This window comes from Muscardinus avellanarius (assembly GCF_963383645.1).
Source record: "Muscardinus avellanarius genome assembly, chromosome: 16".
NCBI lineage: Eukaryota > Metazoa > Chordata > Mammalia > Rodentia > Gliridae > Muscardinus > Muscardinus avellanarius.
Genome location: NC_137802.1, coordinates 74,737,311 through 74,758,961, shown reverse-complemented (window position 1 = coordinate 74,758,961; position 21,651 = coordinate 74,737,311). Strand labels below are relative to the sequence as shown.

Genomic DNA, 21,651 nt, shown 5'->3' with positions numbered 1-21,651 from the left:
AGGGTTCTGCAGGGCTGAGTAAGCTGTGTGCACACAGCCCACCAGGCCCCAATCGTCCTGGAAGGACCACACAGCTTGTCAGAGGCCAGACCATTGCACAGTGGAGCGGGGCAGGGGCAGGGTCCAATGTGAACCTGAGTGCTATCAGCCTGCAGTGACCTGCTTTGGTGGCTGGGGCTGAAGCTGGTTCCTTCCCAGGGCAGGCTGTGCCCAGGGGACTGCCCTGACACTAGGGTGGGAGGGTGGAGCACAGTGCACAAGGGAAAAATGGAATATAGACTTTGGCTTTTACTTAACAGTGTATCTGTATTGGTTCACTGATGGTAACACATACAGGCTCTAATGTAAGACGTTAATCAGCAGGTAACTGGGTGGGGAAAGGGCATATTGAGGAATTCTCTACAGTCTGATCAGTTTTTCTATAAACTTAAAAAGTAATATGTATTAGCCAGGTGTTGTGGTGCACCCTTGTAATCCCAGAATTTGAGAGGTTGAGACAGGAGGATCACTGTTTGTGGACAGCCTCAACTACTTAGTGAGGCTCTGCAACTCAGTGAGACCCTGTTTCAAAATTTTAAAAAATAGGGATGGGTATAGCTTGATGGTAGAATGCCCTGGGTTCAATCCCCAGAACCCCCTTAAAAGTACTAGCCTCCCTAGTACTGGGATTACAAGCGTGTGCCACCACGTCTAGCTAAAAAGTAATATGTACTAATTTTTTTTTTTTTTTTTGGTGGTGGTACTGGGGTTCCTGGAAGCCCTTCTACCTCTGGGCTACACTCCCAGAGGTATTTTTATATTTTATTTGGAAACAGGGTCTCTTAAGCCAGCGTGCTGGCTTTGAACCTGCACGATCCTCCTGTCTCTGCCTCCCAAGCGCAGGGATTACAAGCGGGTGCCACCACGCCCGGCAATACATACTAATTTTAAAATGAACTTTAGGGTAAGAACAAACATTTGCCTGGCAAGATTCTTGGAAGAATCCCGTAGGATATTGGGAAGGAGCCCAGGCCTTGCCTTCCAGGACACAGGCTTTCCCTGGAGCATCCCTGAAGCAGGAATTTCCAGATTTCTGTTTTCCTGACCCAGTGGCCACCTAGGGGGAACGGTACCAGAACAGGCCCCAAGCTGCCACCAGGAGCCTGTACCTTCTTGGCTCCTAGGAAGGCTCTTGTCCCAGGACCCTTCAGGCTTCCTGAGCACCTCTGCTGACCCCTGTCCTGGCCCATCCAAGAAAACCACCTACATAAGAAATGTTCCTGTAAACGGGGCTTCTGGAGGCCAGTAATGTCAGGCTCCTGGGGACAGGAGGTGGGACCAGGCTGACAGAGGCTGCCTTCCAATCCCTCTTCCCTTTCACCCTTAGGCCCTGAGGGGTTGGCAATGAACGGACAAGGGTCCTGACCAGCCCCTGCCTGATTTCTCCAGGGTGGTCTCTTTGGGAGGTTCTGTGGAGGAGGGACCACAACCAACCCCAAAAAGGGGATCAACAGTACCCCTTTGGCCCCACAGGAGCCAACCCTAAAAAGGGGATCAGCAGTACCCTCTGGCCCCACAGTGAAAAGGCCCGGCTCCACACTGACCCAGCATTTACGAAGGGTTTGGGGTCCTGAGTCACAGGATTCAGGGGTTGAGGCCCCACCAGAATTATATCTAGTTATTCCCTTATCAAGGAGTCTGTGGAGCCAGGGGACACTACAGTGACACTTCCTCACTCTGAATGAGGGTAATTAAGGAGCCCGGGCCTCCATTGTGCTGCCAGAGCCCCATCGGTGGGCTCAGTAGTGACAGCCGGCCCCACGAGAGGTCTTTGTCCTCCCCAGCACAGAGGAGGAGACTAGATCTGAGCTGCATGCTCTCTACCCCGAACATGGGGGCCCATGATCAAGCACAGAGCTAGACGGTCTCACCCTCACTGCTTCTCACCCAGCCATTCACACAGGAAGCACCCACCACACGCCTCCTAGCACAGATCCGTGATAAGTTCTCCAGGGCAGCCTAGACAGCTCTGCTGCCACCCCTGCCTGTGCCCAGCCAGGTCTGAGACCTGCAAGGGCAGGCCGTGGCTCCCTCGCCCCGGGATGAGGGTGACACCTGCAGGCTCTGCCATGCGTTCTGACCCAGGAGTCTTTACAGCATAAACTTTGAGCTCCCACACTTTAGAGGAGCCATAGCTGGAGAAAGAGACAAGTAGAGGGCAGCCCTGTGGGATTGGACATCTCTCATAATTTCTGAATGTCAGGGTGCTCATGGCCCCGTGAGTGCTGACAGTCGTGGCTCAGACAAGGCCCTCCACTCTGGTTCCCAGGGGTGGTGGGGTCTGTTCCTTCTGCATCTCAGCCACTTGAGAAGGGGTTATCTCTCAGGTGACACAGTTCCCAATCCAGTGCACAGCGCCCACCCCTGGATGGGAGGGAGCCCTTAACCGCAGGGTCTGTCTCCCATTGTGCCCCCACAGCTGTGAGTTAAAGGTACAGGCCAAAGACTGAAAATGCCCAGGCCTGAGGTTGTCAATTGTGTTCCCCAGCTGGCCTATATACAGAGTGGCCGTCACTCGAAGCCACTCTATGGAGAATCATTGTCCACGCCTAGAAACTGGACACTCCTGTCAAGTTCTCCAAAGTGGTCCAGGAATTTCTCTCAGCACTTGAAAATGTCTTGAAGAGGTGTGTGATCTTGGCCCTCAGCATCCCAGGGAGAACACCCAGCACCTGCCCCTCACAGCCCCCGGCCCCAATCTCTGTCACCTGACTTCCCCCTCTGAGGCCACTTTTGCTGACCTTCTCAGAGGGACATAATTATCGCAGCTGTGGTCAGTGATGCACTGAGGGCCAACGCTGGTAATTTAATGTTTAGCAACTCCAACAAATACCATGTAATTATGACATGAGCAGCCCACAGAGGCGTAGCCGGCCTCAACCCAGTAACCTTTAGCATATAATTCCTCACCTTACTCCTCCCTAACCTAATTTGCTGGCAGGTTTTACTATCTTGTGTGTCAGAGAAAAGTGGGAGGGAGAGAGTCCCACCGGCTTGGCTGGAAGCTCCCTGCGCCTGCCGAGCGTGGGCTCCTGGCCCCCGGGGCCAGGTTCCAGACTAGGCTGACTGTGGCTGGGCGTGTGACCTTGGGTGGCACCTGTACCTGGGCTGGGCAGTGGGGCGGCTCTGCGCGGTGTTATTATCCCAGCACTTCCATTGCCATTGTTTGTAGCAGCTGCCACCCTCTACCCTGGGGCAGAAGCTGTAATGACTTCCACCCCAGCAGGGCACTTGGACTCCTCAGAGGCAGCCCACACGGAAGGGGAACGTTTCAGGAGGAAGTGTGCAGAGGATCAGCTGAGCACCAAAGTGGAATGGAGGGCAAGAACTTCTCCACCTGCAGGATGCTTGCAGTGGGCACCAGGCTCTGGAGAAGCTGAGGGCCTCCACACAACAGGAAGACGTTGTGAGCAAGGAACATCGCAAACAGGGCAGAACACAGTGAGGCCACCGGAGGACAGCGTCTGGATTTTGAGGTCTGGCCAGCCAGCCCGTGCACATCAGGGTTGCTCCACTCAGGACACCATTCGGAGGAGCGGCCCTCCCACTCCTCCGTCCACACATTCCAGAGGAGGCACACAACAGAAATGCCTGCAGGAAGCAGCTTCTGCTGCCTTGGGGGAGGGGCGTCCTGCACCTGCAGCTCCAGGTGTGCACCTCCAAACATGGGACCCCGCAGGTGGCGGGCCTTCCCTCCCCTCACCCGTGGTGAGGCTACACAGATCTTTCCCCAGCATCTTGAGGCTGCAAAGGTTATGACTTTTTGGCCCTAAACCCTGGTGCAGAAGCCCTATCCCAAGGGTGACAACTTGTGCCACCATGGTATCTCAGCAGAGCCAGGGAGCTACACACAGAGGCATGGCCCACACCCCCTGGGCTGGGAGCCTCTGTCCACTCCTAACAGGCCAGTTCCCACTGACCAGACAGGAAGGCCACAGGGCGGTGGCCCCTGAGGGTTTGAAACTGGCACAGCCTTGGCAACTTAGCAAGACCCTGTTTCAATATTTTTTTAATTTAAAAATATGGAGCCACGCATGGTGGTACACGCTTGTAATCCCAGCATTTGGGAGGCTGAAACAGGAGGATCGTGGTTCGCGGACAGCCTCAGCTACTTAGTGAGGCCCTTCGCAACTTAGTGAGATCCTGTCTCAAAATAAAGAATAAAAAATAGGGTAGGGGGTGTAGCTCGGAGGTCAAATGCCCCTGGATTCCATCCCCAGACCCACAAAATAAAATAAAATAAAATATGGCTGGGGGTATAGCTTAGAGATAGAATGTCCCTGGATTCAATCCCCAGTAAAACACACACACACACACACACACGCACACGCACACGCACACGCACACACGCACACACGCACACACGCCGTGAAACAGAGAAAATCTGCTCCTTTATAACTGCAAGGAAGAGCTCCCCCTCCTCTCATTTCTGGCCTTCGGTTTCTTGCCATAGGAAGGCCTCATTAAGACTCCAGGGGGCCTGTGGGCAACTGGGGGGCATGGGGTCTGTGACCCTATACCTGACCATCCTGAATGAGGCAGGGCCTTCTCAATGCGTGGCCTTCCAAGGCTTGAAATAGGATGCGGTGCCCATGATGGACGGAAACAAATCCCATAGGGCCCGTTGCTGTTGGGAGGCAGGCCCCCCAGATGTTAGGCACCCCTGACCCAATCACAGGTGGGAAGCTGTTCAAAAACAGAGAAGGAGCTTGTGGGTGGTAGGGTCACCACCTAGGAACTTCACAGCTGAACTGGGCTTGGCCTCCCTCCACTGTCCCTGGGCGAGGTCCCAGCTGCAGGCCCCAGGTCAGATCCTCCCCAGCATCAACTATGGCCGCCCCAAGCCTCAGTGGTGACTCAGCCCATGGGTGGAGGCAGCTGTAAACACCTTTTACCAGGAGCTTGTCGGTGGAGCCATCCCACCCATGTCACCAGCCAATCCAGTCCTGTTTAGAACGTGACCTGTGAAGGGCAGGGGTCACGCTCTAGGCACATCTGAGCAGAGACAAGAGCCACCAGGGAGCCAGAGCCACCAACCCTGATGGTTCCCTCAGACAGAAGGTCCAGCCCCCAGGTCTGTACCCCGCAGACAGCCACGACGCTGTGTGCGCCCCTATGTCCCTGAAGCTGCAGGTCCGAGTGTGGGGGAGAGGCATCTCCAGGGCTGAGGGTGGAGGCCAGGCTACCTTGAGAAAGGAGCACGCTTATGCAGTGTCCAGCAGGGGGCACTGTCGGGCGACGGAGGCTGGGCGGGATACCCCGCTACCATTGAGTGACTGCTGGCCCAGGCTGGTCCCATCCAGTGACTTTCAAGCTGCAGGTGGGGTGACCCCCTCCTTGGGCATCTCCCCACCATAGAAGTGGGCCTCACCCCATCCTCAAGGCAGGAGCTGAGACCCTTGGTGCAGTGGCTTGGCCACCTTGCCCCAACCCCAGCTCTCCCATCTCCCCATGGTGGGGAGCTACATCCCCAAGACAGTGCAGGCAGAGTGGTCCTGGCCAGTATTGGTGGGCAACTCCTGTAGGGCTGCCTGGAAGAGGTGGCTCACCCCTGTTCTCGAGAGTGTCCAGAGCTGGGGAGGGTGTGAGGAGGCCCAGCTGGGTGGGGGTAACACACAGTCCTAAGGAGGGTTCTCTGGGCCCTGGTGATGGGGACTGAGGAACACAAGCAATGAGCCACATTAGCTGGGAGAATAAAACACGTCCGTCCACACAGCACGATGCCCATGGCTGGAGAGCAGGGCCACAGCTCCCCATAGCCACCGGACAGCCGGAACGTGTATGATGCCTTCAGCACTCCTCTCAATTTTCCTATAATGATTGGGTTTTACTGTTAAAGAGAACTTAATTATTAGGAAGAAAGGGAGGAGCAGGGAAGGCAGACAGAAATTATTCCAGATTCTGGGCATCACTGATGACCCAGAAGAGGACTGCAGGCCTGGGGCCAGGCCTGGGGAAATGCTAATGGACACCTGGGTGGGGTGCGACCCAAGGGGCTTTGAGACGGTTTGGGACGTCCACCATTGATGTGTCATGTGGGCAGAGCGCGGAGGTGCAGAGTCCATTCCAAACAGACTGTTGACATCATGGTGCAGCCAGAGCTGAGCAGGGAGGCCGGGTTCCTGTTTTCCTTCAGGGTTTAGATTATGGCCTCTTACCCAGACTTGACCGCAGCAACCCTGACCTGTCACCCCACAGCACAGGGGCGAGTCTGTTCAGCATCCAGAGTACCCGGCGTCCCATCCCCAACACCTGCCGGTGTTGAGCGTCTTTGCTCCCACCCACTCCTGCCTCAGGTTTGCAGGTGTAGAGAAAACGAGGGGGCAGCAATTATGATTTGAGTCTAGAGAGCTAATTAAAGTGCTTTAAAACACACTTTTAAACCATACACATTACTTGAAAAGAAGACAGGTTGTTCTGGAGGTGCCCAGAGAAGCCAGAGGGAGTTCCCCATTGACCTCCGGGCCTGACCTGGGGTGTGTGTGGTGTGCAGGCATGTGGATGGGATTCAGGCCCCGGAGGTTCTGTTTCATCTCCAGTTTCCAGCACAAAATCTGCAGGGCCCTGATAGTCACCCCTGACCCTGGCACAAGAAGGGCGCAGGCTCTGGATTTCAAAGCCTATTCCAAAAAACACAAACAGCAGAGGTGGGGGCTGGGTGGCAAGGTTTCGCTTTGCACGGTCCGGTTGTCAGTGGGGGACGTGGAGCAGGCAGGCGCCAGCTAGGGTGGAGGAGGAGGGAGTGACAGCGTGCTGTGCCAACAGGAAGCCCTTTTGTAGGCGTCTTTGAATGTGCCTGTCCTCACTTCTTTCAAGTCCAGTGAGGGGCGGGCAGAGCGGCTGCCATCTCCCTGGGTGACCAGCATCTGAATGTCCCCACTCGCTTCCCTGGCCATGTCTTGGCCCTGCCCACTCACATCCCCTCTAGACCCTTCCTCAGGCCTTGGGTCCCCTCAGCCTCCGCCCTACAACAGGGGTTTGCATCAGAGCACGGTCAGCAAGCCGAGAGGCCTCGGATAGCGCTTCCACTCTCAGGAAAGTGATCAGAGCAGCACTGTCGGCCCGGGCTGGTTGGGAGCTGCACCGCCCTTATCCCCAAAAAGCATCACAGCCAGGCAGCCCCCACTCTGCACCCAGCTGGTGGTGCCCGAGGCAGAGTGTCCCAGTCCCTTTGGGCCCAGCAAACTCACCACACAGCAGGACTCAGCAAGGTCTGGACAACAGAGGGTTGAGTTCCAGTAGACACTGGCTCAAAGGCACATCTTAAAGGTGGCAGGAGTGTGAGGCATCAGGTGGGGGACATCCTGCATGGTGTCACCAGGTGCAGGGCATCTGAGCCTCACATTTCCTGGATGTCATCCCAGGGGTATGGATGACAGCCAGGCCTAATGGCAGATTCTGCACCCATGGCTCAACTGGGCAACTTCAGCCCAGACTTGGAAGAGCAGTAAGGAACTAGCGTGTGGGAGGCACGCAAGGTGTGTGGGGCTCTGTGGGGCATTTGGGAGCATGTGTGTGTGCACGCGCGTGCACACGCACACACACGCACACACATACACACGCATACACGGCGAAAGGCTCAAGTTTCGGGAAGCACTTTCCCTTAGCTAACCCTCGTGTGTTTCCTGTACTTCCCAAAATGCTCAGGCAGGAAGTGCTAAACCTCAGAAGGCAAAACGACTGAGCCTCCCTGTGGCTGGGCTCTGGGTTCATCATGTCTTGTTATTTTAAATTTGAGCTGAACTGGCCTGTCCTGAGCCCACCTTGTTCCCGAAAAGACTGAAGTTAGACTTTCCTTAGTTGGACCAGGAAGCCACTCCCTCCCCAGCCTGCTGCCTGTGATGTTTCCTGACCCCCACATCAATAGCCAGCTTACACAGCCTTCTGAAAAACCCTCAGATTTACCAGCACAGCTAAAATCCACGTCCCAGTACCAGGAAACCTGAATTTTCTGGGCACCAGCATGGAGTTTAGAGCAATACCTCTGCTTTGTTTGACACCTTCATGATTTATAGGCCTCTGCACATTTGCAAATCTCTAGAGAAATGCTAGCTTGTCCTCTGGCTGATCAGCTGTGGACAGAGCTGTGGTTTGGGTGTATCCCTAAAATTCATGTGCTGGAAATAATCCCCCAAAATCACACGTTAGTGATGTGGAGGGGCTTTTGGGAGGTGTCTAGGGTCAGATGAGTCATTAGAGCAGAGCCCTCATGCTAGCATTAGCAGCTTCATAAGAAGCAGCAGGGCCGGGCGTGGTGGCGCACGCTTGTAATCCCCGCGCTTGGGAGGCGGAAACAGGAGGATCGTGCAGGTTCGAAGCCAGCCGTGCTGGCTTAAGAGACCCTGTTTTCAAATAAAAATATATTTAAAAAAAATAAGTCTGGGAGTGTAGCCCGGAGGTAGAAGGGCTTCCAGGAACCCCAGTACTACCAAAAAAAAAAAAAAGCAGCAGCAGAAGCCAGGCATGGGTGCGGCTTGGGACATGCAGTCCTAGCTACTAGGGACACCAAAGTAGGAGGGCTGCTAGAGCCCAGGGTTCAAGGCCAGCCTGGGCAGCATAGCAGAACCATCTAAAAGAGAAGAAGCAGAGACCTGAGCTGGCAGCTTGCTCTGGGTCAGACCACTGCCCACCGGATGCCTGGGCAGTGATACATCCGGTGCAAAAGCCCTCACCAGATGCCAGCGCCACTGTCCTGAGGGACAATGTGCCAATAAACTTTGAATCTTCATAAATTACCCATGCTGTGCTATTCAGATACAGGTGGAGAAAACAGGCTAGGGCAGGTATGCACAGAACAAACTGAAATCTGCTGGTGGCTGGTTGTAAACTTGTGATTTGCTGAATGGCTAGTGGGAACACAAATCTTCAGGCTGAGACAGACTGGCAGGAGCCAAGCGCTTAGGCACAGACATTCCTCTCTTCCAGTCTGGCTGTGCCCGGTGATGCTGGCCATTATCTTTTATTCTTATGTACCCTAAATTCACAAAGCACAGCAGCAGTATCGACAGGCACAATGGCAGTTCTCAACAGGCATGTTCTCAGATGTTCTTAGAACATGAGTGTTTGTTTAAAAAAAATTAACTGGTTGTTGCCACACGTGGTGGCGCATGCTTGTAGTCCCAGCATTTGGGAGGCTGAGACCAGAAGGTCGCAGTTTGAGGACAGCCTCAGCTACTTAGTGAGGCCCTCCCTCCTCAACTTAGTAAGACCCTGTTTCAAAATAAAGAATAAAAAATACAGCAGGGGGTGTAGCTCAGAGATAGAATGCCCCTGGGTTCCATCCCCAGACCGGCAAAAAAAAAAAAAAAAAAAAAAAAAAAATACCTGGTTTCAATTTGCTTAGGGTTCCACCCATCCTAATAGAATATTAAAACTTTACAGAAAGAAGCTAAGCTAGGGTCCCTTTCAGGGGACAGCTGAAGAACTCACCACTCCAGAAGGCGGGTTAACAGTGCTGCAAGCCACACGGGCCAAGTGGTCACCTGCAAGGCTCCGGCAAGGCAGCCTCAATGCCATTCCATCCATCTGTCCAGGGGGAGAGGACAGTATTCCCAGCATCAGTGCAACACCAATTAGAGGACAATATGAGCCCAGAGAGGCCAGAAATCAAAGCCCTTGCCTGCACAGCTGGCACCTCATGTGCTTTGCTGCCAGCACATCCGTGTGAGGCTGGATGCCGCTGGGCAAAGACACTGGCTGGGAGCCTTGGGGAAGTGGCTGATGCAGGACACCAGGAGGCCCCACAGAAGCGTGGAGCAGGTGCCTCAGGAGTGTGGGGCTGGATCTGGCTCCACTGGTGGCTTGAGTATGGAGAAGACCAGGGCTGTATCTCCCACTGAGATGCCAGGGAGTTCAGAGGGCACCAGAGAAACCCAAGGCTCACTAGAACCAGACAGTTTCTGTTCAATGAGTTCGTTAATTCTGTTTTTTTAACCCAAAGTGGGTGTTGCCACAGAGACAGAGCCTGAACTGGCACGAAGAACCTGGCTTCCAAAGACCAGTGAGTATACGGGGCAGCCAGCAGCTGCTCCAGTCTGTGATGGGCCTGCAGGACTACACCAATCGGCCTGCAGGGCTATTCCTCCCTAGAGCACAGCACAGCTGCGTGTGGGAGTGTCCCCTGTTGCACTGGTCACGGAGGCGTCCCCAGCAAGGGTACCCCACCCTTTCAGGGAGGCACCCGTCCCCCTGAAGGGCCCACTCAGTCGTGTAGCTCCTCTTTGGGTCATGTGGGACTTCTGGGTGAGTCCCCAAGTTCCATTACATGTTTTGTGGCTGGGCAGACTGAGTCTGCCCTTTGGGGCCTGGCCTGGTTTCCCATTCCTGGCATGGCACCTCCATGTTTGCAGGACTTGGCACCCATCACCCAGTGTTATAGTGACAGCCCGTCTTTCCCAAAATGTGTTTTATATCATGGTACAGCACACCTGCATGAAAATGTGCAACCAGGAACTTCACAGCATTGACCCCATGACCTCTGGTGGGTCGTGACCTGCAGGTTGGAAACCGGGTTCAGTTCAATCATGGTGACACTTGCCCCCCACCCCGAGACTTGGAGGGCCAGGTGTCCATGGTGGCTTTACAACCCGGCAGTAATACCTGCACCCTGAAGACAGCTAGGAGCTGTGTGATGGACCGTGGGACAGCAGGGGAATCAAAGGCCACAGCTGAGCCCCAGAGGAGAGGAAGGGCAGAGTGGTGGGTACAGAGATTGACACCCAGCACCTGCAATCTAACTAGGCAGGGAGGCCACACCGCGCAGCACACTGACCACTAACTAAGTTCCAGGAACAGATGAGGTCTCCGTCTGTGATAAAGGTGCAAGTTCACTGGGCACAGTGGCTGAGTCGGGCCAGGCCCATTTATCTGGGACCATGCAGAGCTGAGAGGCAGATCCCAGCATAGCCTTGAGCCACAGGCTCTGCTCCATGTCCCTGGCCCCTGACCAGAGGTGGCCTCTCCCCTGAGCCAGCACAGCCACGGGCCAAGAAACATTACAATAAACACGCCCTGAGTGTTGTCCTAGCTATAAGGAGGCCACGTGTGTCAGCGCCAAGCTTGCTTCTCAGCAGCCTCTCCCTCTGTGAGTAGTCAGGGACCAGCTGTGGAAGGCCTGGGGTGGGGTCGCCCTCAGAAGTGGAGATTAGGAGCCTCCTTGCTAACCCAGCTTCAGCAGCCTCGTGGCAGCACTGCTGCCTTCTTCCCGAGGTCTCATGAGCAGCACTGAGCTGCCTCAGACCCTCTGACCTCCACTCCTCCTGCACACTATCAGACAGGATTGATCCCAGCCCTTCCTCCCACACATGAACATTTTTGGAAGTATCATCTCATGCTAAGAAGTTCCATAAATTCATTAATGTAGCCCACAAGAGATAGAGGGGAAATGTTTCATGGAACAGGAAAGGTGTTGGGATACAGGCTGGTCCCGCCCTTACGCCTGATAGGTCACCTATGTCAGCCCACCCATGCTCCTCCTCTGCCTTGAGCCAGTAGCCGGGCAGTGCTGAAATGCGGCTCGGAAGGCACCTGTCATCCATCTGTAAAGCATTCTAGAATGTGGAAAACGAGACCTCCAAATTCAGAACCACCCCCAAGTTCTGTGTGGCCACGTGGCAGTTCCTTCTGTGCGTGTGTGTCACTAGAGATGGAGCCCGGGGTGTTCTACCTCCGAGCTCTGCCCTCAGCCCTTTGTTGTTGTTTTGAAACAGGGTCTTGCTAGGTTGCTGAGAGTCTCATTATATTGCCGATGGTGTCCTCAAACTTGTGATCTTCCTGTGTCAGCCTCCCAAGTACTGGGATCACAGGCGTGTGCCGCCATGCCTGGCTGGCAATTCCCTTTTGTTGAACTGTCCGCTGGAGGTCAAGCTGTGGTCCCATGCCATATACCTTCCTTCTGACCTTGCACCAAGCTCTCCTCACCCTGGCTGTGAGTCCTAGCTCTGATTCCAGGTGGTGGCCCAGAGCTCAAATACCTGTGTGCCCTGCAGTCACCACCTGGAGTCCCAGCTGTCGATCCAGGCTCCTTGCCTCCCTGTTCAGGTGGACAATTCTCCAGGGCTCTGAGGAAGGCTGGGCACCACTTGATGGGCACCGGGAAGGGCCCATGAGCCCTGGCCTCCTCTCCTGTCCAGCCTCTCTGCCCATCCCCACTTCCTGGGAACAGAAACACTCCATGCACAGACCTGACAAGGCTCTGGTTCTCTTCTGGGGCTGAGGATCCCCCAAGACAGACATTCTACATCATGCTCACATGGAATCCACACTGAATGTCTGCCCTGCTATTAAAGATATGCTTCCTGTGACAGGAACTTCATTCCTTCCTGTAGCCAGGGAGAGGGCCCGGGCTCTGCGGTTCTGGTCAGTCATGTTTGCTGGGCTTTAATGAGATAATATTTCTAAAGTGTCTGGCATTTAGGAAATGTTTTGTCAGTGGGATTCTGCTCCTCCCAGAATTCCTGGCACTGTAGACTGGTTGTATGTGTCTGAAGAACTTCATCCCAGTCTCCTGAGTCCGGACTCTGCAGTTTACAGATTTGACTTTCCTCTCTCAGGATTTACCCATGGCCCCGGGGCCTCCTGCTATGTCCTCAAACCACTGCCTGTGGCTTCCAGGAGCTCCGCATAGTAGGGACTCCTCTCCAGAAGCTCATTCCTCAGAGGTCATGATCCATGGTCCTCAGAGGTCATGACCCAAATGGGATCAGGGTCATTCATGACCAATGGCTGTGCTAATGGGCTCTTAGCAGAGTTTGCCCCTTGTGGTGAAAGTGGTCATCCTCAGAGACAATGGTGGGGAGCACTATTCTGTGAGAGAACTGGACACCAGTGCAGGAGAAGGGAGAGATGGTCACACCATTGCACCTGTTCTTCTGAGGTGCTGTTCCAAATTTTACCCTCACGGACAGTGTTCTCTCTGCTTATGGATAATGGAAGTTTGGCACACACCATACCCAATGATGGGCCCCAAATCAGATACACACCCTGCAGGAATCACTCCCTCAAATGTGCCACAGGACTCCCTCCTAGTGGTGGTAATTCCCCAATAGGTTTGGATTCTAGGAACATGGGTGGCTGAAAGATGAAGTCATGGACCCATGTCCATACCAACTCCACTGTGCTGTATGCTTGCTTTCTTTTCCTTCCTTCCTTCCTTCCTCTTTCTTTCTTTCTTTCTTTCTTTCTTTCTTTCTTTCTTTCTTTCTTTCTTTCTTTCTTTCTTTCTTTCCAGATCTGGGGATGGAACCCAGTGGCATTCAACCTCTGAGCTACATCCCCTGCCCTATTTTTTTTTATTCATTATTTTGAAACAGGGTCTCTGAGTTGCAGAGGGCCTAAGTAGCTGAGGCTGTCCGCAAACCATGATCCTCTGGTCTCAGCCTCCCAAATGCTGGGATTACAAGTGTGCGCCACCACGCCCGGCTTCTCTTTCTTTCTTCTTTCTTTCTTTCTCTTTCTTTCTTTCTTTCTTTCTTTCTTTCCTTCTTTCTTTCTTTCTTTCTTATGCTGGTACTGAGGATTGAACCAAGGGGCATTCTATCTTTGAGTTCCACCCCCACCCAATTTTTTATTCTTTACTTTGAAATAGGGCCTTACTGAGTTGAAGAGGGCCTCACAAGTTGCTGGGGCTGGCCACAAATGCAATCCTCCTGTCTCAGTCTTCCAGGTACTGGAATTACAAACATGTGCCAGCACATCCAGTTGGTGCACTATAGTTCACATCATAATGAAAATCGTGTTGACAGTGACATACATGTGCACGGCACTTGGTGCCCACCCATAGGTGACATTTCTAAAAAGTATGGGCTTGCCATTCCCAAGTGAGGTATTAAATCCATGGGGAGAACGCCGGGCGTGGTGGCGCACGCTTGTAATCCCCGTGCTTGGGAGGCGGAGATAGGAGGATCGCGCAGGTTTGAAGCCAGCAGTGCTGGCTTAAGAGACTCTGTTTCAAAAAAAAAAAAAGTATAAAAATAGGTCTGGGAGTGTAGCCCGGAGGTAGAAGGGCTTCCAGGAACCCCAGTACCACCAAAAAAAAAAAAAAAAAAAAAAAAAAATCTATAGGGAGAGGCAAGTCTCCTGTATAGAAGAGGTTGCCTTGTGCCAGCAAACGCTGTCCAGCAACCACTTGCTCTCTCAAGAACTGCTTTACTCTTGGGAGATCTGGTCACCTTGTGCGGAGTTCTGATTGCCAAGAAGCACCATTTCCCAGGGGAGGAGAGGACACTCAGGTCTTGGGGCTCAGGCCTCTGACAACCAACCCATCTGGCCATTGTCTTTGAAGCTTCAGTTTTCCTGGGGTCTTGCAGACGGTCACAAGCCTTTGCACCCTGCGCCAGCATTGCAAGAGCTGTTGTGCCGCTCTTAAAGGTGGAGACCTGGTGTCTTGGTCTGTTTTGCCTGCTGTAACAAAATACCTTAGCCTGGATAATTTATAAATGGTCAAGCTTTATTGCTCACAGTCTGCAGGCTAGAAGTTTGAGATCAAGGAGCCAGCAGATTCCAGGTCTGGAGAGGGCTCATTCCTCACAGGTTGCACCTCTGGTGCGTCCTCACATGGTGGGAGACACAAAAGGCTTCCTCAAGTCTCCTGTGTGAGGTACCAAGCCCATGACCTCCTAACACATGAGCTTGGAGGACACATTTGGACCCAGCAGCCAGCCTTCCCTACTACTGCACTCCCTGGCTCCAGCACCACGTCCTCAAATGCAGCCAGCCTTCACCAAAAGTTTGCAAATGAAGAGCAGTGCATGATCCCTGCGCTGCTGGAATTCTGTCACTTCCCTGTTGTCCTGGTGACTTTGCTCATCCTGCAACATCGCGGGCTTTTCTTCCAGTTTAAGATCACATGAACTGAGGCATGGTGGCACATGCCTGCAGTTTCACTACTTAGGAGGCTGAGCCAGGAGGATCACAGGGTTGAGATCAGCCTCAGCAATGTAGTGAGGCCTGGCAACCTAGCGAGACCCTGTCTCAAAATAAAAAATAAAGCCAGGTGGTGGGACATGTTTGTTACCCCAGTACTTGGGAGGCTGATTCAAGAGGAACACAGGTTCACAGCCAGCCTCAGCAATTTAGGGTGGCCCTCTACAGATTAATGAGACTCTGTTTCAAAATAAAATAGGACTGGAGTATAGCTCAGAGGTAGAATGCCTCTGGGTTCAATCCTCAGTTTTTTTTTAAAAAAAGACCATATGATCTTTACCCAGGAAATGCTATTCCCTACCCTGCCCCTTCTGGGCCCTCACCAAGGTCAGTGTCAGCCTTGTCCGCACTGAGCCTCTCCCCACCCCATGGATTCTAGTAGCACCTGAGACCACCTCACATTTCTGTGGTGCCTCTTGGCACTCTCAGTGTTTGCAAAAAGAAGGGTCCAAGCAAACACATCCTGGAGGAAGGTAGTGAAAGCATATTTCTGGCTGTAAGAGATATATAGCACACTAGAGCACAGGCAGCAAGTCCACTCTGAACACCAAGTGCCCTGGAAAGCCAGAAACTCTGCGACTCCTCTTCTCTGAGCCCTTAACTAGGCCCAGGGTGCACTCTGGTAGCTAGATTGCTACTTTTTTACTGAGTCATTTAAAATGAAACTATTCCTAATACACCAAATGCAAGAGGCCATTAGGTCCTTGAAAACAAATTCTCAGGTTGCTTTTGTAAGTCTGAAAGTAAAGTTGCATTTACTCATCTGACTTGTAGAACAGGCTTTGCAAATAAGGTCCAATTTAAGGGGAAAAAATGAAATCTGAAGTGATCTTTGAAAAGAAGTTCGTCTTTGTTATGAAAGGTGATTTATAAAATGCTTTGCACTTAATCCTAACTTTCGTTTATTTATTTTTATTTTTGGCAGTGTGGAGGTCAAAACCAAGGCTTTGTGTATGCTAGCAAGCACTCTACACTGAGCTATGTCCCCAGACATGATCTTAGTTTTAATTTTTACTTATTTTTTGGTAGTAGGGATTAAACCCAAGGGCATTCTACCTCTAAGCAATACCCCTAGCCCTTTTTATTTTTAAATTTTGAAACAGGGTCTTGCTAGGTTACTGAAGGTCTTGCTAAGTTGCTGAGGGTGGTCTAGATCCTGCAATTTTCCTGCCTCAGCCTCCCCAATACTGGGATTATAGGCATGTGCCACCACACCCAGCTATAATCCTGGTTTTTAAAAGAAAAGGACATCTTATAGAAGTGATATTTATATATACTCACTAATTACGGCTTTTTCATTTATTGAGAGCACTTAGAATAAACAGGAGTGGGGCTAATTTACGTAGAAGGGCAGCACAGGGCTAATCACATTTGTAGGGCTCTTGGGGTGCCCTGTCACCTGCTCACCTCTTCTGTGTGAGTGAGCTATCTGTAGAGGTTCTATCCATGGCCCTGTTCCACTGAGGGACACTCAGGGAGGAAAGGGTGCAGCCATGCCTGGAGCTCCCCTTTGGTAAGGGGCTGGGTACCATGGTGTGCTTCAGAATCCAGAGCAATGGGTGGTCAAGGACATCGGGTTCCCTGCTGAACTCACAGGGATGGGACAGCTGTTCCCTTGGGGAAGAAGGCAGGCCACTGTTTTCCCTGAGGGAGGTATTCCAATGGACAGTCACTTCAGTCTCCCAAAGTGCCTGCCCCTTCTCCTGCTAATTTAAGTATGTTCACTCCTGCGGTCTGCCTGGGGAGCACAAAGGAGAGGCCATACTACTGGACACACCCAGTGCCACTAGTCAGTCACGGAGCGTCTACTGAGATTCACATTCAGAGAAACGGAATAAGCCTGGAAATCTGCGCTTCTGCAAAGAAGGGCAGCCACCTGGATTCTCCACTTTCGTCATCAGTGGGTTTCTGAAGTCCCCTGAGGCTCACAATCAGCACCCGAGGTCACCGGGCACCCTGCTCTCAGGACCTTTGGGAGCTCTGTTCAGGAGCGTCTTGCACCATCCAGGTTCGGGACCCTCTTTTCCTCAGGGTTTGAAACGAGACCTCAGGCCCAGGAGCGGGGCGCCCATCTCAGGTCCCCGGGCGGGCCGGCAGTCCCGGAGGAAGCCGCAGCAGGCTCCTCTTACACTTTGTTTTCCTTTTTTAGGGTCTGGTTTGGATTTCAAGTCCCACTCTTCCGGGGCAGCGAGGGTCTCGCGCACCAGCGCCATGCACCCCACCGTGGCCTTTTCTCGCGCCGTTCTTTGGTTTGCGACGACCTCCCGCAGGTGAGGGTAGAGACCCACGCGGGAGCGGAGGCAGCCCGAGGGCCTGGCAGAAGCCCCGCCCCCAACACCGCAGGAAGCCCCGCCCTCTTCCAGGCCGGCCCGTCAATCCCCGCCCCGCGAGATCGACGTGATTATCCGCCAATCGGACGCGGCCCCGCCTCCCCGGGCCGCCCGCGCACGCGTCGTCGCTCGGGCGGGCCGCAAGGCTTGTGGACCTGCGGTGGGCGCCCGAGCGGGGCCATGCAGCGCCCTCCGAGCCCCGCGGGCGCTGGCCGGCCGCCCCTCGTGGTAGGTGCCGGTCCGGGTGTGGGGTGGCGGCTCCAGCACTGTCAGCGCGTGGTCCGTGGCCTCAGGCCGCTGCCCCCTGTCCTGCACACCGCCCCGGGTCCCGACGCAAGCGCCGCTCAGCACACCAGCCCGGGATGGCGATCTAAGCAGCCCTGCACACCAGCCCCAAGATCCGGATCCCCGCTCCTCCCGCACACCAGCCCCTCATCCCCGCCCAAGCTCTCAGCCCCTCTCAGCCCCACATACCAGCCCCGCCATCCCCACTGCAGCCCAAGCACCCGCGGCACTTGTGCGTGGCTCGCCAGCCCGGGATCCCAACCCAGACACTGCCTGGCGCCCCCGTTCCAGGGCCTCTGCCCCCGCACCCCCGCCCGCATCCGCCCCTGTGTGGTGCGACGTCTAGCTAGCCCAGGCCCAGGCCGTGAGCATGTATTTTTCATGCCAGTCTTATAGAAATCGGAGACAGAGGTTCACCGTGTATCCTGTAGATCTTGGGGGAAGTAAACATACTCTTTTTAAGAAGTACCCACAATAAAGTAAATATGCAAATAAGGAACTGCTTTTATGGACATAAATGCAAGACAGGATATCACTGCTGTATCAGATGAATGACCGTTTCTTTTTTCTTTTTTTCTTTTTTCTTTTTTCTTTTTTCTTTTTTTTTGCGGGTCTGGGGCTGGAACCCAGGGGCATTCGACCTCCGAGCTACACCCCCTGCCTTATATTTTATTCTTTATTTTGAAACCGGGTCTCACTGAGTTGCAGAGGCCTCACTAAGTAGCTGAGACTGTCTGTGAACTGCGATCCTCGGGTCTCAGCCTCCCGAATGCTGGAATTACAAGTGTGCACCACTACGCCCCGCTTGACAGTTTCATTTGTAAAGAACTTGGTGAATTGTATTTTCAACACTTATCTGAGCTTTTCATAACTGTTTTTGGGTGTAGTAATTTAAATTTAAGTCATATCTCTATTATTGATATTAACTATTTTATAAATATACAGCGCACATACGCACAAGTTGGTTAACTTGTGCGTATGTGCATCTCATTCAGGAATTTGTCCTCTTTTTTGGGGGGAGAAGGGGTTATGGATTGAACCCAGTGGCATTCTACCTCTGAACTGCACCCCCAGTCCTATTTTTTATCATTTATTTTAAAAATGGCCTCACTAAGTAGCTGAGGCTGTTCTTGAACCATGATCTTCCTGTCTCTGCCTCCCAAATACTGGGATTACAAGTGTGCACCAACATACCCAGCCGTCCTCTTTTCTTCATGGATGACAGCAGACTCACTTCTATGGCTTCTGTGGCTACTCTGGATTGCTTACTATGATAATGTATAAAATTTTTTTCTTTGTGCTCCGGGGGGGGGGGGCAGTGCTAAAACTAGCTAACTTAAAGTGGGCTCGGAACAGAGAGGAGAAACAAACTCCACAGTGTCCTTTTGGCCGAGCTTGTCCCTTTGTTGAAGCCTGTGTAGGAGTATTAGAGGGATTGCTTTTTTGCAGTTTCCTCAATGGGTGTTTGGACCCAGCAAAGGACCAAACAGTTCTTTTCATGAGTGGGTTGGGAGACACCAACCCCTGTCCAACCAGAATGATGATGTTTCTACCTCTTGAGAAAGTGAATTTACCATTGAACTGGGGAATATTATGATGCCCTTCAGATTTTTCCTTCTTTCACAAGCATCTGAAAGTTCAGAGAAATCTAAGACATAATAAATCTTGTGAAACAAGACTGTTAAGAACCTGGAGACAGCAAAAACAAACAAAAACAAAAAAAAACCCTGGAAGGGAGTAGACACCATTTGTTGACTGGGCATGCCCTTTCCCTGGAAGCCTCTCTGGGGGACTGGGGTCTGGGCTTGTCCTGTGGGAGTGGCAGCACGTGAGAGGTCAAGGGAACCCATGGGCAGCGGAAGGAGAGCTTCCCTGCTTATGTCTGTTCACCATGTCTTTGAATTCTAGTCTGTTATCCTACCCGTCCACAACGCTGAGCCATGGTTGGATGAGTGTTTGGGGTCTGTCCTGCAGCAGGATTTTGAAGGTGTCATGGAGCTCTCTGTTTTTAATGATGCCAGTAAGGTATTTATGAACTTCCTGTTGGGTAGTTTAGCCCTCATACAAGTCACATTTTACTGTTCCTGACCTGCCAATGTCATACTTCCAGGACAAGTCTATGACTATCATTGAAAAATGGAAACCCAAGCTAGAAGGTTCTGGTACCCTTGTGGTCATTGGAGGTCATGAGTCTCCTTCTCCCCGTGGAGGTGAGTTACGTGTTTAGTTTATTAACTTATCACCTTATCAACTTCAGTAGCTTCGTGTTGTTTGAATACTGGTGAAATGCAACCAATGCTCATTAGGTCTGTGCATTTGAAGAGTCAAGTGTCTAGGCAGGTGGTGTGTACCTGCCATCACAGTACTCAGGAAGCTGAGGCGGGGAGGGTCACAAGTGTGAGGTCAGCCTGGACAACGTAGCAAGATTTTTTGCATATGGTATTCTTGGTTGACTGATTTTTTTTTCTTTTTCTTTTTTGCAGTACTGGGGATGGAACCCAGGGGCATTCTACCTCTGAGCTACACCCCAGCCCTATTTTTTATTCTTTATTTTAAAACAGGGTCTCACTGACTTACAGAGGGCCTCACTAAGTAGCTGAGGCTGTCTGAGAAGCGCGATCCTCCTGTCTCAGCCTCCCGAATGCTGGGATTACAAGTGCGCGCCACCAGGCCCAGGAACTGCTGTTTTTTGAGCACTGTGAATAAGTGATCATGTACCTTCCAGCCTCCTGTTTCTGCTGAGAAGTCAGGTATTAGTCTTATTGAGATTCCACTGCAAGTAACAAGTCATTCTTTTGTCAATATAATTTTTTTACTTGTTAGCTGGATATATTCCTTTTTTTCTTTTTCCTTTTTTTTCTAATTTTTTTCTTTTTTGTCACAGAACACTGTTTGCAGTAGAAGAAACTGGCATTGCAGTCTGGTGGTATAATGGCTTGTTCACATAAACCAGTACATGTTCATCCTTCAGCGCAAAAAGCCGAATAGCGTGTACTCTCTTGAAATTCAGGACATCCCCAGTATTTTCTCTTTCTGTTTTTCTTTGTCATTTTTTAATAAACATTTTCAGGGTTTGTCAAAAAGAAGGCCATATAGGTTCTTGGCTAGCGGAAGACAGTTCAGAACAGCTGTTGTACACGTGGACTGTCACCTTCTCAAGGCTGGCAGTTGATATCTTATTTTTTTCCAACTCATTTTTATTTAAAAAAATTTTAAAAATGCTCCAACTATCAGTTTTACAAACTCTCTAAGGGAAACACAAGAGCAAGGTGCTGAGGTAAAACACCTGAGGTAGCTTTTTATGTGTGTTTTTCTTGTTAAAAAAAATCTAAATTTAATGCCCTGGGCCAACAACCTTGTGTAACTTGCTATTTCCTCCACAATTTTTTTTTTTTTTTTTTTTTGGTGGTACTGGGGTTCCTGAAAACCCTTCTACCTTCGGGCTACACTCCCAGACATATATATATGTGTGTATATGTATATGTATATGTATATGTATATGTATATGTATATATATATATATATACACATACATATATATAGTTTTTATTTGGAAACAGGATCTCTTAAGCCAGCAAGGCTGGCTTCAAACCTACACAATCCTCCTGTCTCCGCCTCCCAAGCATAGGGATTATGAGCGTGCGCCACCACACCCGGCTCCACAATTTTTTTAAAGAAAGAAATCATTACACTAAAATGTAAAAAGACAAAATACATAGCCGGGTGTGGTGGTGCACGCTTATAATCCCAGCATGCAGCCGGGGGTGGTGGCGCACGCTTGTAATCCCCGTGCTTGGGAGGCAGAGACAGGAGGATCGCGCAGGTTCGAAGCCAGCCGCGCGCGCTGGCTTAGGAGACCCTGTTTCCAAATAAAAATGTAAAAATAGGTCTGGGAGTGTAGCCCGGAGGTAGAAGGGCTTCCAGGAACCCCAGTACCACCAAAATAAATAAATAAATAAATAAAAATAATAATAATCCCAGCATTCAGGAGGCTGAGACCAGAGGGTCATGGTTTGTGGACAGCCTCAGCTACTTAGGCCCTCTGCAACTTAGTGAGACCCTGTTTCAAAATAAA

At 51.8% G+C, this 21,651-nt stretch overlaps 1 protein-coding gene across 1 annotated transcript in view; it reads left to right on the top strand.

Moving 5' to 3' along the window:
• Window positions 1-17,471: 17,471 nt before the first annotated feature.
• Window positions 17,472-21,651, top strand: part of B3GNTL1 (UDP-GlcNAc:betaGal beta-1,3-N-acetylglucosaminyltransferase like 1) — a gene marked incomplete at both ends in the record, with an annotated part of 55,768 nt that continues 51,588 nt past the window's right edge. Inside the window, 3 exons of the mRNA XM_080713657.1 lie at window positions 17,472-17,519; window positions 19,485-19,601; window positions 19,687-19,786. Of these exons, the coding sequence (XP_080569783.1) occupies window positions 17,472-17,519; window positions 19,485-19,601; window positions 19,687-19,786 (265 nt within the window). The remainder of the gene's footprint in view (window positions 17,520-19,484; window positions 19,602-19,686; window positions 19,787-21,651) is intronic.